The sequence below is a fragment of the Pangasianodon hypophthalmus genome, chromosome 7 (assembly GCF_027358585.1).
Source record: "Pangasianodon hypophthalmus isolate fPanHyp1 chromosome 7, fPanHyp1.pri, whole genome shotgun sequence".
NCBI lineage: Eukaryota > Metazoa > Chordata > Actinopteri > Siluriformes > Pangasiidae > Pangasianodon > Pangasianodon hypophthalmus.
The window spans coordinates 26,114,882-26,131,061 of record NC_069716.1 but is presented as its reverse complement, the minus strand read 5'-3'; the positions used below and the strand labels follow the sequence as shown (position 1 = coordinate 26,131,061).

The following is a 16,180-nucleotide window of genomic DNA, read 5'->3' as shown; positions in this document are numbered from 1 at the left end:
TTCAACATAATCAGCACTGGTGACACTCGTATCTTGGATATTCAGCATAGAGTAAGTGCAATGTGGGAAGACGAACACAGCTGAATGTCAATTACAGTAATCACTGTATGAAATCTAACAGCATAACCCTGTATGATTCCAAGCTGAAAACCAAATCTGGCTTAACATGTCAGATGTTAAATATATTAGTTAAGATTTCGCACTATCTACAAGACATCACAAGTACAAATACTATACTAGTAATACTAGTAACACAACTAGTCGAGTTTAACCTTCCGAATAAGCTGATGGACCGTAACATTTAACCTTTTCTGTGTTTCCTAATCAGATGGATTAGGAAGTGTTCATTAACGGTAGTTTCTATTTACCTAACTTTGTAAAATTAAAACAGCCAAAAAGCTGTCTTCTGCTCACTATTTTTAGAGATCTGTGATTTAAATTATTGTTCTTTTACCAAAATAAATTGTGGGAAAACACAAATCTGTCAAACTGTCAGGACATAATGAGTACAAATCCTCTCAATATCAAAGCCATCTGTGGCTGGGGAATTCAAGAAATCATAACTGACCCTGCTTTCTTGGTGAGAAGGGAAAAAAATGAAACGACTGGTGCCAAAATACAGGGTGTCCAAAAAGTCAGGAACCAATGAGAGTAAAACAACATATACTTAATGCTGTATTTATTATGTACAACATATGCTCTACACGTTCACCCTTACGCTCTACGCATTTCCTCAGCCGCTGTATCATGTTTTTGTAGATTTTGCTCAACATATTCAAATCGACATATTTGCTCAACATATTCCCACTGATTCCTGACTTTTCGAACACACTGTAGATATGAAAATCCAATCAGCTACTTGTTACTCCAAATAACAATGCAGTTAAAGTTAGTCAATGCACATTCAAAATGCTGAAAATGTCACAGTGATTAATTTAAAAAACAATTAATTAATGGGTGGAAGAGGAACACTGCAGCACTTGAACCTGTCCTGGCAGGCAGAGGAAGCCATGAGGACGCACCATTTATCTGTCTATCTCTCCGTATCTGTCTCTCCCGTGCTCCTTCTCTGATTCCTGACATTCCATTTATATCTGATTCTCATATAGTGTGTGTCTCTGACTGAAAATTCGTACAAATCCTCTTCCTTGGCATTTTTCCTTTGAAAATATGCATACAGTGTATCCTAGATAAGCATATGCATTTCAGGATATAGATGTGATGTTTCCAATGTTTTGGTGTTAAGTCATAATACTGAACCTTGCATCATTTAGATTGCATTTTATTGACTAATTAAAAAAAAAAAGCAGAGAGCAGAAGCATTTTAGAAAGAGAAGCAACAGCTGTTACTAGAGGCTCAAAGCTGTAAATCCGCCTCTGCAGCTAAATTTAAAAATAGATAGACTAATCACATATTGTCCAATCAAAGAACTAATTACACAAAAGGACTGATGACAGAACTGTAAGTTTTTGTAGTTATTTTGGTTTGAATGAAGGGATTAAAACTTTTCTATTTAGCATGTTTGGCATTCGGAAGAACACGCCATGTACCCAGCTGAGCATTATGGACTGGAAACACTTAATGAGACCTTAATAATAGTTCATCTTCAAGCTATAGATTTTAGCCTCCTGTCTAATATCACAACAAGTCGTCACTTGTAGACTGAATCAGGGACCATCATAATCAAATCTAGTTCACAAGACAAGAGTATTTACCTAGCAACACATAGCTGCAAACATTAATCATTAAATGCTTTGTCAGTGTTCTGAGCCTGAGAAGAAATTTAAGTAATGAAGAGATGAAGAGACTGACGTCTGATATAGATGCACTGCAGGGCCAAAAGTTTGTGGACACCTGACCATCACACTCATATGTGCTTGTTGAATATCCCACTCCAGATTTATTCCTTCCTTTGCTGTTATAATAAGCCCCACTCTTCTGGGAAGCTTTCCACTAGATTTTGGAGAGAGGCTGTGGGGATCTGATGTGTGTCTGGGGTTCGGTCGGTGTTCCAGTTCATCCCAAAGGTGTTCAGTGGGGTTGAGGTCAGGGCTCTGTGCAGGACACTCGAATTCTTCCACTCCAACCTTCACACACCATGTCTCCATGGAGCTCGCTTTGTGCACAGGGGCATTGTCATGCTGGAGCAGGTTTGGGCCTCTTACTTGCAATGAAGAGAAATTGTAATGCTACAGCATACGATGACTTTCTAGACAATTGTGTACTTCCAACTTTGGAGCAACGTTTGGGGAAGAACCACATACACATGGTATGGTCAGGTGTCCAGAAACTTTTGTTATATGTCACCAAGCTAACCCAGTGAAGGGAAATTGTAAAGCTACAGCATACAAAGACATTCTATACAACTGTGTGCTTCCAACTTTGTGGCAACAGATTGGGAAAGAACCACATATGAGTGTGATGGTCAGGTGTCCACAAACTTTATAAAAATGTAGTAGACTAGCCAAGATAAGCCATATGCCATTTGTTTTGCACTGAAGTTTTGCTACATTGCTAAGATATGGATGCTTATCCATATCTTAGCTTCAGATCATGTTGAGTTGCTCAGTCAAACAGACAGACTGAAATCTATCAAAATGGACAAAAAGGATGGCACAGAGCTAAAAACAGAGCTAGTCTGGTCCTCAGCACATAGTGTGATGTGTGACGAGCGATGCTATAAGCATCCCTTACTTTACAAAACTAGAGAAGCAAACGTCACACAGTAAACCTGTCTTGGCTGATCGAATATATTTAAAATAAGGAGAAGGTTGTGCACATTCCATTCTTGGCCAAACTATCGCTTTATCACAGGAGATCAGACGAACACGCTGACAGTAGAGTTTCTGGCCAAGCTGTTAGCGTGCTCCTACCTGCTGGAGCATTTCCTCTGTGGAGATAAGTTTGTGGTGATGTTCCTCCAGAGAGGCCTCCAGATCTCTGATCTTCTCACCCTGAGCCTCCACCTGCTCCGTCAGAACACTCACCTACACACATACACCCACATATTAACACAAAAACTGAATCACCTAAATCAACATTGTCATTATATTTCAAGGAAGAAAAATCCGTATTTAAACACTTAAGCTTCCACTTTCCACTTTCACTCACCTGTTTCTACTGAAGCACATTTCCTAAACTTTTCATCTAAACGACACAACTTACCCCATCACCAGTATGGTGCACGTTCCAAATAATCTAAGAATAATAATATTAAAAAATAATGGAATAAAAAAATCTCATTATACAAAGGAAATTTAAAATCATCTATGTGGTGAAATAACATTTACATAAGGAGTCTCTGGTGTAACAGTAAGTTTTACACCAGGGATGTTCCACAGCATTAAATGTAACTATAAATGGATAAAAAGTACAACCTATTATTCATTAATAATAAAAATCAATAATCAATAGCAGATTACTGTTGTGTCATAAGAGGAATAAAACACTTTGTGACATGCTGTTATAGGAAAATAATCAACTCTGAGGTGGTAGTGTGAGTGGTACCACACTACCGTTTATTATTTTCCCACAACAGCATGACACGTAGTGTGTTATACCTTAAATACTTCATGTTTGTCTGTTGAGTCTGTTCCGCTCAGTTAGTGACAAAGTCTTTGGTTTAAGCGGAAAAATGTTACTTTGATGCTATGTTAAAAATGTTAGCCATTAAAAAAAATTCACATTATCAAGCAACTTTAGTGAATTTTTCCCTTTTGTAGTTCATGTGATATGAACACATTCGCTGTCTGTGGCAGTATAAAATTAGAAGTGAATTAATATTTAAATATGCAAATGTGAATGGAATTTGTAAACACCATGATGCACACATGTTCCACTCCCACACAGCATAGAGTCCAACTCACAGCTAAGTCCACACACAGTAATCTTTACTCACACTCTGCTCCACCCAAACAATAACCTTTACTCACACACATTTACTAAAATCCTTCACTCACACACACTTAGCTCTGCACACTGCCAAATCTTGGCTCAGGTATTTTCACAGTTAGATAGAAACAGCTTCGATCACACACTCACCTGGTTTCACACACTGTCGAACACTCATTCAGTCTCTCTCTTCTCCGTCACTCGCTCTTTCTCTTGCAACACACTTCACATTTGTTGAACCCCAGATTTTTCACTCGCAGTTTCACGCTATTTCAGCAAACTTTAACAGACTACTTCAGCAAACTTGAAAGTAGAAATGAAACTGCTAACAATCTCATACATCCAACTAACACCAACTTTCCAAATGCTGTATAAATGCTGAGTTCCTTTACGTTATTGTTTCGTCTTGCCACAAAGCCAGCCCACCTGCTGCCAGACAGGTAAAAGGAGGAAGTGAAAGCTATGTGGGAGCCAATAGGATTTAACAGTGGCCGATAGCACCAAACTTTCCACCAATCAACAAGAGATCCTGGAGAAGCTTGAGGAATGTGGCAGAAGCGTGAATGCAGGCAGTGTGTGTGTGTAAACCTGCTCATTCTGTGTCAGACAGACACAGCTACAAGAAATACGACCTTTTTTTTTTTTTTTTTAGCCCACCACAATGGCTGAAAGGTCTTTGTGAGGTCAAAGAAGAGGTTGTGGCTTGTTAAACTTGTTAAAGAATTAAAGCATAGTCTCAAGTTAATCTCCTGTAAATGAAAAAGGTTATGAACTAAACCAAGCTGTTTATTTTGTAGTAAATAGACACTAGAAACTAGTTAAAGTAGAAAGACCTGTTTAAAGACTAGCTGACAACAAGCACTTTTAGACTGGCGAGTAAATGTTTGTATGTTTGTATTTTTTCCTAAATTCTGATATTTTGCTAGATCAGATCCAATATTTCTGCTTTGATGGCTTACATTCATGTATGTAAGTGACATATCTGACCTAAAATAACCTACAGGAACACTTCTTCCAAATCAATAAATAAAATCATGTGCACATGCAGCAACAACAAGGAGTCTTCAGGACCAAAGATGTTACACTTTACACTTTCTTTGCAACAAGCTGTAATTTTTTTTATCTTATTAACTTTGAGAGAAAGTGAAGAAATGACTCTTTATAGCTGCTATAATATAAGTGATAACTAACTTGTTTCACAAACATTCCACAAGATTAAATGTAACTATAAACGGATAAACAGTATGACGTGTCTTTCATTAACAAATAAACATTTTACTCATTCGCGAAGCGCTCTGATGTAAGAGGAACGAAACCCTTTGGGACACAGTTGGAAAATAATCTACTTTGTGGTGGTAACAGTAACTCCGCTTCACAACACACCACCACGTTGTTGATTATTTTCTTATAACAGCATGCCCTTCTTATTTTCTTGTTTTACTTCTTTTGTAAAGTAGTCAGTAACTCTTTTATATGGACAGTCTAAAATGTAATGACAGTGAAAGCAACACAAAAAAAAAAATCAAAACACCCACAAAAAACAAAGACAAAACAAGGTTTCATGGACTCCACTATTTTGTCCAGACTACATCGCAACTGGTGAACTTCAGACTACTGAAGCTGAAACTACCAATTGAGTGGATTGTGTATATGGGATATTTTTGTACACATGGTGAAAGCACAACCTAATTTGAATGTCACGTACGATTCATCACTAAAGAATATACAGTAGGTCATTCTCTGTTATCACAATGACAAATTAAATATAAAATGATTTTTATAAAGTATCTTTGCCTTCTGAAGGCAGTATAACGGCTGACTCTCAGCCTGACAGACTCTCTTGTGTGGCGATGAAGAGCCCGGGTCGAGTGGGGAAGAGCAACTCACCTGCAGAACCAGAGATTCTTTGTCTCCCTCTAATCTTTCCAATCGCTCTTGATACGTCTCATTGTTTGAACAGGGCTGGCGGTTAACCTGCAACACACACACACACACACACACACACACACGGGGGAAAAGCTGAGGTGAATGAACCAACCAGTTCCAGATAAAAGCTGAGAATCACTGGCATAATGCCAAAGAGTACATGAACTCCAACAAAGACAGCCTCAATTCAGTGTCATAAAGGTGTCGAATGACACACAAAGACATTAAAAGAAACGTAAAAAGGTCTTAATTACAGAGTAGGGTCATACAATATAAACATAAAACTAGCTCATTAGAGTACCACAATCAATAAGAAGCAAAAATGATGGGGGATTTTTTTTTGTCTCATGATAAAGTATGAAAATTTGCACAATTATCTTGACTGAGAAGGCAAACACACAATATGCTAAAATTATTAAGTACTTGTTTTTAGGCAACTGGGAAACAGGGACCCAGGGAATAAGCTACTGACTTTTAGCTAGCTAGCACTACTTGTCAAGTCTTTAATACAGATTATCTAAAGGCGTAGTGACAGTGCCAATGAGTGGAAAATGTCAGGAAGGTCAACATTTTCCTCAGATGTGTTAGTAAATTAGAAGGAAAAGACTCACTGCGACTAAAATTACACCTGATTTACACTTAGCATCAACCACTAACTGAATCTCCATGGGTGCTGCCATGTTGAAAAACCAACACTGCAACACTTGTAAACTCTGTTCTACTATCAAAATATTTGGGCTTCTACAGTAGTACATATCACATTAATAGTCCATTTATATGGATTCTTTCTCATACATACAGTTAAAAAGACCTGATTTGAACATAGCTCCTAATCCACCACTGAAGAATATAAATATTTCTTCAGATCTTCAGCTTTTAACCATGTGTTATTAGCAACTTTTTCAGTCATCAGTGACATCCATATTGTGACGCTTATTAGCTAAGCCAGTAAATACTGCTGCTGTCGTAGGAGATTAGTAAGCCATCAGTGCCTGTCAGCGCTAAGCTAGCTGAGCTAGCACCATGAGAGCAGAGCTAGCACTTGATTCACATATAATCTTTATAAAAACGCTGCTGAGCTGGGGCCTGTCAGCTGTCTTGAACAAAAGTAAAAATTTTCCAAAATCCCCCGTAAGGGATGTAGGATGTATTTGCCTGAGGGGTATTTAAAACACTTTTTTTTAAAACGTATCCAAAGCACTTTTGAGTTTAGGGCTGCCATCCTCCACTAGAAATGAAAAGCCTTCCATTTCTGCTGTAGCAATAGCATGAAGTGAAATTCCTCTACTAGATAAGCACTCACGCCTTTGCTGGTTGAGATTTTACCAGTTTTAACTGTGTCTTAGTCACTAAGTATGTATTTCATGATATATGCATTGGTGTTTAAATGACCTCTTTTCCCGGCAACCGTGCTCCAAAAAATAAAAACAAGCAGTCATGCTCTTGTCAGTTTTAAGCTAGCAAACGATAGCACTAAGCTACAAGAGCTAGCGCCTATAAAAATCTGCTGCTGCGTTGGGACTTGGCTGATCTCTCAGGCTACAATGCAGACCTCCATTCTCACAGAGAACTGCTGTCTGATTCTTTGGTCTTGGCTTGGCTTGCACAATGATCATCTTCATTCTGACTGCATTGTATTTGAACATATTAAACTCCACTGAGAAAGCCCTGATGGTTAGAGATTGGTCTGCAAAATGATTTGTACTTTATGAAACATATGATTGCCAATATTTATTCTCCCTGGTGGTCTAGTGGCTAGGATTCAGTGCTCTAACCACCACCGCACGGGTTCGATTCCTGGTCACTGAATATGATTACTGGGCAGTGGTGAATCAGTGGTTAAGGCTCTGGGTTACTGATCAAATGATGACTGAACCTTTGTTCTGAACCTCCTCCTTCCTAATATGCTGGAATATATAAGGAAAAAGAATTTCACTGTATATGTGACAAAGTGTGTCATCTTGGTCAGATGCCTGCTTTGTCAGCCTTTATGATGTCAGTATTGCAAAGGTACTTCTTGTAATAATGACCAACAAACTGCATGTTAGGCACCCCAGCCTAATGCAGCCTTTATGTGCACACTGGATGCTCCTATTTCTCTGTTGTGAAGTCATAAATATAAAGTGTTTGCATTCAGGTGTTCCGCTAATGTTATTTACTTACTTAGTTTGATATATTTTGGGATCTTTCTACTCAAAGAATACACATAATGCAGCCAGTGGTTAGAAATCCATTGAATTTCTTTTGGAACTACAGTCAAAGCTGCATTTATAGAAAATTAATCAACAGCTCCTAAGAATTCAATACCACTGTGATAAAAACATTGATAACCAACTAAAATATTGGAATCCAAAATTCAGCCTCAAACTCAAACGCAATATCGAGGCAAGGTATCAAGGTTTCATGATAGGACCAAATCTTTGCAAAGACACACTGACTATGTATATATGCACATCAGGTTCCATTTAAGGTCTATATTCAAGTTGCAGCCATATTCTGAATACGATGTTTACATGCGTACAGACATTGGAATATTCCTGTATACATGGTTGTTGTAAGTATGTCTGAGTTGCCATTCCTAAATACCTAGCCTACAGCTAAGCACCTGTTAGCACCCACAATTCCTTTCAGACAGAGCATGCGCATACATCTCCTTTCAGTGGATTTTCTGAATAAGGTGTTTATATGCAACAGATTTCCCATTAAAACAGGGAGGGAATCCAGGGGTGGGAATCACAATTTGGGAAATCAGAATACTGTCTTAATCTGAATTGGGCAATCGGATTGCGCCATTTACATGACTCAGTACTAACTAGAATATTACCAAATTCTGATTAATATCTGAATACTGATGCGCATGTAAATGTAGCCACTCAAAGTCTGGCTTATTTATGAGGAGTGTGCTAATTGGGAACAGGTGGTTGTGACAGGAAGTCTGGGGGAACTATAACAAGTTAGCTGATCATATGACAGGTCATGTGACTGTCTGACTAAGGATTCTGGAAAATGGAGTTTATTTTGGCCCATTAAAGGAATCTTAAGTGAAATGTTACCATTGTGGGAATTTAAGAAATTGCCTTGAGGGAGCAGAGGATAGGAAAAAAAAACATACTCTCATTAAGTCTTTAGAATTCCCAAACATGTTGTTACTTAGTTGAGATATAAAATGTCTCTGGATATGTTTTCTCAGTTTTATAAGCTCAGTTTTGCATACTTCTTGCAGATATGTGAAGGATTAAGACATAAGAAGTTGACCTTTGACCTAAGAAGCCATTTCCTGCTGCTTGCACAATGTAGGCACTGGAGTTAGAATGCAGTTTATTATTATCTAAGACTGAGAGAGAGATATTGTGTGTGTGTGTGTGTGTGTGTGTATAAGAGAGAAAGACGTTTCCTTTGAGGCATCACTTACAGGCCCTGGAATTTCCCCCAAAACTCAATTCAGGACATTATTATTATGGCACTGTCCAAGAATGCATGACAGAGCCGATGGTGTATGCTGTAATGAACCCCTCCCTGCTATGACAACCATGCAGCTCCTTTACACACCACTCACAAGCCAGGGTTTACAGCCTGGTGACTGTTATTCAACATATAATTACTGATTGTTTCCACAAGAACGTAATGCTTAGGTGCTATGTGTTGTGCTCATGTGGGTGTAACAGTGCACCCTGCTGCCAGATCTCATTATATCTCCGTTTCCTCTGAACCACTAAACCTTATAAATTCAACAACCACAACGAAGAATGTGAAAGCCTAAAAAAAAAGTGCTATCTGTTGACACCAGAGCTGTAATGGAAGCGTTATTCAGTTTTGCACTGGAGTTACACTGGATTTTAACAAGTAATCGAAGACTATTTCACCTAAAAACGTTCTCAAACCATGTCCAATTATTCACAGACACTGTGATGTAGACTATGAAGCAGTATGACTAACTGTAATCTATAAACATGAACAAGACTTTACTATGTAGCTGAACACTGGAATGTTATAGGATAGCCATCTTCGACAACTGGAATCACTTTTTTTCTTATTGCAGTTTGGTAATATTCCACGCTATAGGCCACGCCACACAAAGTTTGAAAGTGCAATTGTACCCAAAAGCTGAATTTTCACTTTAAACTTAACATTGTTTATACCACAGCACAATTTTCTGATTGGCCAGACTGAAAGTGCTGAATAATTGACTTCTTTACCATAGTGTGGTTGAATTTGATTGGTCAGTAGGTGTGCATTATTTTTGTATAACCGTATGGCTTGGACAGTAGTAACAGCTCATACACAGGAACTTGTATGGCTCCACATAATTTGAGCCTAACAGTAAATGGATTAAAAAAAAGTTCTTGAACAAAGACAAAAACTATAATTATTGCTATGGTGAGGTTTTCTGTAAGGAGAGGTTTATTTAACATTCATGGAAGGTGTCTCCAGGTCCAGTATCAGCTTTTCAGCCTTGTGAAAGTCATCAGAATGGATGGCTTTGTGCTTTCTGGTTTCTTGGTTAACATAACAAGCTGGTTTTTTTGTCGTATTTACTTCGAGAGAGAGAAAAACGAGTGTCTGTTGAAGGAACAATTTTTTTTAGCTGAAAACAGGAGCTAACATTTTATGGACATTCTACAACATTAAACGTAACTATAAACGGATAAAAAGTATGAAATGTCAAACATTAGTAGATTAACATAAGTGTTGGCAAAATGTTGTGGTATAAAGGGATTAAAACCCTTAAGAACATGCTGTTATTGGAAAATAATCCACTTTGGAGTAGTAACAGTATCTCCATTTTGTGTATAGCCGTGTTACACCACCCCATCATTGATTATTTTCATATAACAGCACGGCACCAAGTGTTTTATTATTCCTTAAATACGACTGTGTAGCATGATGCTGATGTTTGAAGCTGATGTTTGTATAGGAAAATATTGCATGAGACTTACATTAGCTCTTATACAAAACAAAAGAGGCAAACATCGGGCACCAAACATGTCTTGGCTGATCGATTACGTTTGTATAAAAGTGCTCATAAAAGCACACACTCTCTGTAGGGTAATAAACCAGATTTGCAGTCTGCGCTTACTCCAATTTCTACTCTCTGGAGACGACTCAACAGGAAATGTTCTCTCAGGTCAACGGTCCAGATGACTTACTCTGTCAGTACTGTTTACAACAGACCAAGTATGACCAGGCAACCTGAGCGCATAAAATAGGAACCATACAGCGTTTGCATGCCACATTCAAATGTGTTTCAGAGAGGTTTTAACCTCCTTCCCTGTGCACATAAACAAAAATAATGGCTAGCTCCTATTAAATGTAAAAAAAAAAAAAAAAGCTTTTTAACTAATAACATGGTGAAATTTTTAATTTAGCGTGATTTTAAACAGAACCGTTCAGCAAACAATTAAATGTGTACAATGCTTCCTCTTATCCCAAGTGAAGTCAGTCAGTTATAACAGTCTGGTATCTGCTGCTTTAGTTTAGCCCTGAAGCTATGAGGGTAATTTTGGCAGCAAGTAAAGGAAGCTCATAGCCAACATTGTGTGAAATTAATATCTCAAGCTGTTCGAGTTGTTCATCTCAATCAGACTTGTTTATGTGGATTGACAGTGTTATCTATAAAAATGGATAAAAGGACAGAAAATAGTTGCAGTGCCATTTTGAAGCTGAATCACTTTCTTCATTAGTAAATAGACTACTTAAGTGATGTATGTTAGACGTGAATTAAATGAGAAGTAATTCTTTTTTATATGTATATATATGTAGACGGTTCTGCTACTATATGGCCAAAGGTATGTGGACACCTGAGTATTGAACATCCCACTCCAAATCCATGGGCAGTGATATTGAGTTGTTCCACCTTTGCTATTATAATAACCCCTTCTCTTCTGAGAAGGCTTTCCAATAGATTTTGGAGCGTGGCTGTGGGAGGGTGTGCTCATTCAGAAACAAGAGCACAAGATTTCAGGCACTGATGTCCAGCACTAAGAAGGCGTGACACGAAGTTGGTGTTCCAATTCATGCCATAGGTGTTCAGTGCAGTTGAGTTCAAGTTCTTCCACAAACCACGTCTTCATGGAGCTCGCTTTGTGCACAGGGGCATTGTCCTGCTGGAACAAGTTTGGGCCCCTTACTTGCAATGAAGAGAAATTGTAATGCTACAGCATACGATGACTTTCTAGACAATTGTGTACTTCCAACTTTGGAGCAACGTTTGGGGAAGAACCACATACACATGGTATGGTCAGGTGTCCAGAAACTTTTGTTATATGTCACCAAGCTATGTCATCTGAGGTGAGAATTCAATAATTTAGGTGCCAAACTGGTAGCAAAAAAGTAATATATTTCTTAGCTACATTAGCCTTGCTGGTCCACTGCAAAACTTAAACAAAAACTCCATCCTACTTTCTCCTGCAAATTTATTGGTTGGTGCAAATCTTTTCATTATTTTGTTATGAGAACCTAGTGGTTGTGTGCCATGCTGATATCACAGGAAGACATTCCTAGCACAGTTACAATGATGTTTAATAGGAGAAAACATTTTATATTTATCTCAAACATAAGGGATAACGCTCAGGTTTCACTGTTAGCTCCTAAAAAGACCAAGAGCTTCTTTTCTCACTCAACCTTTTCCAGTGGCATTCAACTCAATTCAAAAATGAGAAAAAAAAGTGTAGACAGTAAATATTGGACTCAAATTTCATGAATATATGAGAGATCAAGATCGTGATGGTGTTGATGGTGATATTAGCATGAGAGTTGAAGCTTTGGAAGCTGATCTGTTTGAGCAGAGTGTACAGATGAGGATGTGAGAGAGCTGGACAAACTGAAGGACTAAAGCCTCGCTGCATCGCTCTCTTTAGGTGGAGATGAAGTGAGGGATAAATCTCACGAACGCCATTATGGGTAATGTAGGAAAAATTAGATCAATGTCAATAAAACTAAAAAAAACCCTCATTTTTAGAATTTCATTACAAAGTAAATATTGAATGGAATTCAAATAAATAAGTATCGCATGTTAATTATGACGATTAAGAAACACACGTTGATCACTTACTGTATATTTGTGATAATGAGAGAGTTATGTACCTTAATATTTTCAGATAAATTCTAAAAAAAATCAGTATAGGATGAAATGTTTTGGTATGAAGAACTGCTCTTTTGGGAATAATCACGAGACTGCAAGCCCGCAGGTCACAACAGTGCAGCACCTAACGCTGAACTATAATTAGGTTTCAGATGTTGCCTTTCATCACAGCTGTTTGGAGCCTGGTTGAGCCTTCAGGAAACCAGTCTGGTGTGCAAAGACTTGACGCTGAGTGTTAATCCGGACCACAATGTCTGCAGTGACACTCTCAAGGAGTTCCTTCATCTTGTGAAGCATGCAGTCATACAAGAACGACCAGTTACTTTTTTTCAGTTATTTTCACAGTCAACGGTTAATAATTCTTAAATGCCAACGTAACAGTGACTGGTCCATTATTCTAATGAAAAATAGAAAGTACCCAAGAGCAAACTCTTACCTTTTTAAGCCATGAGAAATGTTTGTAGAAGTCAATATCCTGCTCCATGCTGAAGGCCCATGTCTGCTCATCTGTGTGTATGTGCATGTGTGTGTGTGTGTGTGTGTGTCTGTGTGTGGGAGAGAGGAGAAGCGGCAGGCTGGGGTCGGAGGGCTCACTACGGGGCTTTACAGTGCTGATGGTTGCCTGCTTTATGGAGCTCCCTCCTCCTCCTCCTCCTCCTCCTCCTCCCCCTATCCTCCTCCCTTCTTCCTCCTCCTCCTCTTCATTCCAGCCACTGGAGCCTCGAGCTCCCGATATGCTACAGCGACTGCTGTCTACCCCGAACCCCATGTCTGCTGTTAATCCAGTCACGCAATACTGCTGTGTGTGTGTTAGCTACAACACTAACATGCTCACTATCAGAGTCTCTCACTATCCCTGGTTTTAAACACGCAACACTTTCTTACAGCTGTAAAAACAGAGTTTATGGTTTCATGCTTGCATAGTTTTACACTCTCGCTTTGACCACGCCGGGTTTCCCCTCGTTGTCACAAGGCATTACTAATTAAGTTAAATTCACAATGCAAGTCTGAACCGAAACAGACTGAAGGATTTATTCCAGGACAAGACAGAAAAAAACCCACACATTTATACACACACAAACACACACATGCTAAAAGTCTCCATTGCACCACTGTCTCTACAGACTGGAAGTGATTATGGTGAATCTCTTGTTTCCTGGGCAAGACTCCCCGCCTTGCAATCTCAGCAATCATCAACAAACAGAAATTACACCCATTCCTGTGTTTCACACCCAAACCACACTATCACAAAGTATCCTAAAAAATAAACACAGAAAACAAGTGACAGTTTTATTTCTCACTCACAAACACTTCTACCATAAAACCACAGCTAGATTTAGGCTAGGAGATTTTGTTTTACTAAAATGATGAACATTTTATATAGTTCAAGGATGGATAAATCAGAAGCAAGGGCAACTGGGACAAGCAGATTTAGCAGTTTTTTGCAGTTTCTTAGTTGCCCACTGGACAATTAGTGTCAACAATGGAGAAAAAGGAATACATTTGAATTTGAATGAATTTTGATGAATTTTGATAACATTCTACAAAGAACTTTTCGGGTTCTAAATTTCATTAAAAACCCATAAGGGGTTCTAAATTTCCAAAAAAAAATGTACCACAGAAGAGAAGAGAAGAGAAGAGAAGAGAAAAAGACAATAGAAAAAAAGAAGAGACAATCAGAAGAGAAGAGAAAGTGAGAAGAAACAATGAGAAGAGAAGAGAAGAGAAGAGAAGATAAGAAGAAACAATGAGAAGAGAAGAGAAGATGATAAGACAATAGAAAACAAGAAGAGACAATGAGAAGAGAAGAGAAAATGAGAAGAAATAATGAGAAGAGAAGAGAAGAGAAAAAGACAATAGAAAAAAAGAAGAGACAATCAAAAGTGAAGAGAAAGTGAGAAGAAACAATGAGAAGAGAAGAGAAGAGAAGAGAAAATAAGAAGAAACAATGAGAAGAGAAAATGAGAAGAGAAGAGAAGAGAAAATAAGAAGAAACAATGAGAAGAGAAGAGAAGATGGTAAGACAATAGAAAACAAGAAGAGACAATGAGAAGAGAAGAGAAAATGAGAAGAGAAGAGAAGAGATCAGGTTGAGTGCCAGTCTGAGGTCTATTCTAGTCTTCCTCTCCTCTCTCATCTCCACTGGCTCAGGTCATTTCCTGTTTGGGTGAGGGGACACTGAGTGTGAGTGTGTGTGTGTGTGTGTGTGTGTGTGTGTGTGTCAGTGTGTGAGTATCCTGGTGTTAGCATCAATAGGACAGCTGTCACTGCCTTTTACTGCTAGAGCCGCTCTCAAACCCATATCATATCTCTCCATTGTGACTGTGCTTAGCATTTTCTCAGCAACCAAACCATTCTTTAAGTTTAGGGCTGTAGGAAAGACTCATTTTCAGAGAGGACGGTGTACTCTTTTTATCAAACAAATTTAAGTGCAACTAAGAGTGTGTTTACATCATTTTGGACATGACAGTAATTGTAAGACATAGCAACTTTCAACTCCAACGCACGTCGTTTGTTACTGTTGTTCAAGATGGCCGCCTTCAACACTTTGTCCTAAACCGGATCAGTGATGGATGGAGTTGGATGGATTCATGGAGCATATTTCTTTACATTTGCCATGAGTGGAAAACCACAAAAATGTGATTTCCCACCCAAAAAAAGCATTTTTGAGGCTTTCTGATTGGTCCACTGTTTCCGCTGACGCGTTGGTTATGCCCCGCCCACCACAGTGCCTCTCCATAAAACACAAACACATACAGCTAGGTCCAATCAAAGCCAACATATAATTAACTTGGGGTAAGACTAAAGAAGCAACATCAGACCCCGAACATGTCCTAACTGATGTTCCTACTTTGGCTTAAGTAGGAAAATTTTTTTTGGTTCTGTCAGAAATGTGGCTTTCTGATTGGTCCACTGGTTCCACTTACTGGTCTATGTTAGCCCCGCCCACCAGTCCGTCAGTCTACAAACATAAACACAGCCAGCTGGGTTCAAAATCTAAGTAACACCAAATACCACAAAGAAAGTCCTCTATCTGCTACATAAGAAGGAGCAAAAAAGAAAGGAAAAATGACACTGTATAAAAACAAAATCAGCCAGCAGAAGAAGCTCAGTTCCACATTACGCAAACCTGAGTCAGGATGTCAGCCATGGACTTACCCATGAGACCTGGTAATCCTTGGGGACGGTGCTGAGTGAGGACAGAACACGAGGGAGAGCGACTGACAGAGAACTTAAGGAATGAAAAAAGGGAAAGGAGACGAGAAGAGGAGAGGAGAAAG

At 38.7% G+C, this 16,180-nt stretch overlaps 1 protein-coding gene across 3 annotated transcripts in view; it reads right to left on the bottom strand.

Annotated features, from left to right (window-relative positions):
- The window catches only part of ppfibp2b (PPFIA binding protein 2b), an 80,124-nt gene that overhangs the window by 38,165 nt on the left and 25,779 nt on the right, over nt 1–16,180 (bottom strand). The window contains exons 1-3 of one of the 3 annotated variants that reach the window (XM_053235278.1): nt 13,336–14,141; nt 5,780–5,866; nt 2,875–2,988 (exon numbers count right to left, since the gene is read on the bottom strand). In XM_053235278.1, the coding sequence (XP_053091253.1) occupies nt 2,875–2,988; nt 5,780–5,866; nt 13,336–13,668 (534 nt within the window). In that variant the 5' untranslated portion in view covers nt 13,669–14,141. Of the gene's footprint in view, nt 1–2,874; nt 2,989–5,779; nt 5,867–13,335; nt 14,142–16,180 lie in introns of those variants that run through there. The other 2 variants (XM_053235279.1, XM_053235280.1) reach the window with 2 other exon arrangements.